The sequence below is a fragment of the Propithecus coquereli genome, unplaced genomic scaffold, assembly GCF_000956105.1.
Source record: "Propithecus coquereli isolate 6110/MARCELLA unplaced genomic scaffold, Pcoq_1.0 Scaffold3693, whole genome shotgun sequence".
Taxonomy (NCBI): Eukaryota; Metazoa; Chordata; class Mammalia; order Primates; family Indriidae; genus Propithecus; species Propithecus coquereli.
In genome coordinates this window covers 18,887-21,403 of record NW_012149389.1, presented here as the reverse complement: position 1 = coordinate 21,403, position 2,517 = coordinate 18,887, and the positions used below count along the sequence as shown (strand labels likewise).

The 2,517-nt window shown below is 37.1% G+C and overlaps 1 protein-coding gene across 1 annotated transcript; it reads left to right on the top strand.

Moving 5' to 3' along the window:
• Positions 1 to 1,465: 1,465 nt before the first annotated feature.
• KLF12 (Kruppel-like factor 12) lies at positions 1,466 to 2,007 on the top strand (the record flags this gene model as incomplete). The annotated part of the gene is made up of 1 exon (XM_012651720.1): positions 1,466 to 2,007. A coding segment is annotated over exon 1 (520 nt), but the record flags the coding sequence as incomplete, so codon positions are not given.
• Positions 2,008 to 2,517: the final 510 nt, after the last annotated feature.

Below are 2,517 nucleotides of genomic sequence, written 5' to 3'. Positions count from 1 at the left end.
GTGTAATAATTAATTAAATTTGATAGTTGTACACTTGATCATGAAGTTATTTTCTACTGATGTTATTTTTTTTTTTTTTTTACCAATTCTTACTAGAAGGAATTGTGATAACTGTCTATTCTTGTTTCTCTACCCGTGAATCTAAAAAATAAGCCCCCCCCTCCACAGAAATGTAAAATGCCCGTAATCATTGACTCATTCCCTTTTAAACTGAATACATACGTATATATTTTGTCTTCAGAGCCTAGAAATGATGATGGATTAAGACTTAGGTTGTATTACTTTTTGCTTTGACACTGTATTACTACTGAGGCCTATAATTAAAATATGATTGAATACATAAAACACTGCCTCCTCATAAATGCTAGTAAACATGGTTGTTTTAGTTCTTACGTGAGTTAAGATTTAATACATGGAAGTAACATTTGATTGTGAATTTCGAGAAATTGTTGCAAACATATGCTACAAAATTGTTCATTCACCATTGGCAATTTATTGTTTTATTTGCAGTGAGTTTCTTGGTAGCACATGAAATAAATTTCATCTTCCCAGTTTCACAGAGTTAAAATCTCATGATTCAGAGCATATGGGGATTTTAGACTGCAAACTTCAGATGCAGGCACACATTGCTTACCTGGGAACCTTTTTCTTTTGTGCTATTATGGGTCAGGAACTAGCCCTGCCATCCTCTAGTCAAAAGGTAGAGGAAAAAGAGAAGTTAGGGAGACTTTTCATGGATTTTCCTGGAGCTGAACTCTCTTTGATATTGCTAATACTTCGGATTGAAATGAACAAATGATTCGAATGACAATAACATAACTGAAGGCCAAATCAGGTATTTATTTTCCTTTATGATTTAGAAATGTGATTATAAATTTTTTAAGAATTAGGATTTAGCAAGTAGCGAAACATGCAATCTTGCATATTACATTATTTTATAGATGTGTGTATGTGTACATGATAGAATCCAATCTTTGTATGATAGTACTTAAGAAAAATAATGTTTTATTATGAAGTTAATTAACAATAATTTTAATGTTGCTTCTGACTTTTTATATAATTTTGATTCACTAATGAAGGAAACAAAAGAGATATCTCTTTTATTAGCCATAATTATTTTATGGGAGAGTATTATTTTAAAAGTATAATATATAAAGTATATTTTATAAATTTTTCTCCTCCATAGAGCATATATGTCACTGTATTTTAACAATTGTCTGTTTCTCCCATAGAATGAAAATGTCTTTACGGTAGAGGCCTTGTCTTACTCTGTTTTGTACTTTTATACCCTCAGTTTTAATCACAGCGACTGTCACAGAGTGATCCTTCGAATAATAGGGGGATGATTAATGGTCCATAGCAGTAAAAGAAAAATGAATAAACGTTCAAGCGATAAATCATGCATCTATTAAAAGCGTGATTAACAAAGGTAAATACGTGTTCCATTTTTCTCCCCACAGTCTCCAAACGTCCACACCTACCCCGATATGGAAGCTGTTCCCCTGTTGCTAAATAACGTGAAAGGGGAGCCCCCGGAGGACTCGCTATCTGTCGATCACTTCCAAACACAGACTGAACCAGTGGACTTGTCAATAAACAAAGCCAGGACATCCCCTACCGCCGTTTCATCCTCCCCGGTTTCCATGACAGCGTCTGCCTCCTCACCTTCTTCCACTTCAACCTCTTCGTCGTCGTCTAGTCGTCCAGCCTCGTCCCCAACTGTCATAACATCAGTATCTTCAGCCTCATCTTCATCAACAGTATTAACTCCAGGGCCCCTTGTTGCCTCTGCATCCGGCGTGGGAGGCCAGCAGTTTTTGCACATTATCCATCCTGTACCACCTTCAAGTCCCATGAATTTACAGTCTAACAAACTGAGTCATGTTCACCGCATCCCTGTGGTGGTACAGTCGGTGCCTGTTGTCTACACAGCTGTAAGGTCACCTGGAAATGTGAACAACACTATCGTCGTGCCGCTTTTGGAGGATGGGAGAGGCCATGGCAAAGGTAAGAGACACAAAGCCTTGGTTTATTTCAGCACTAGAGGTAACATCATTTTTTTCCAGTGGGCAGACCCGAAATTGTATGCAAACACTTACATCCAAAGAAGCTCTGTGCAGAACAACACAGAGACAGCAGCTGATCAGCCATGAGTAGAGTGCAGTTTAGTAGGAACTAACCCATATTTATGTGGGTATATGCTCCAGTTTTACTTAGTCTATATTTTTATTTATCATTAAGTTCCCTAATGTTAGAACTCAGATAGCTAAATTTGGAAAATAATGCTTACCTTTAAATTCTCACCTTTAAATATGGATGAGGGCAATGTATGGTTAGTATAATTGCTTATAAAGTATAAATTTATTAAAAGTAAATCAGGATTTTTTTCTTTTGAGACAGAGTCTTGCTCTGTCACCCCAGGTAAGTGCAATGGCATCATCGTAGCTCACCGCAACCTCAAACTCCTGGGCTAAATCAATCCTCCTGCCTCAGCCTCCTGAGTAGCTGGAACTACAG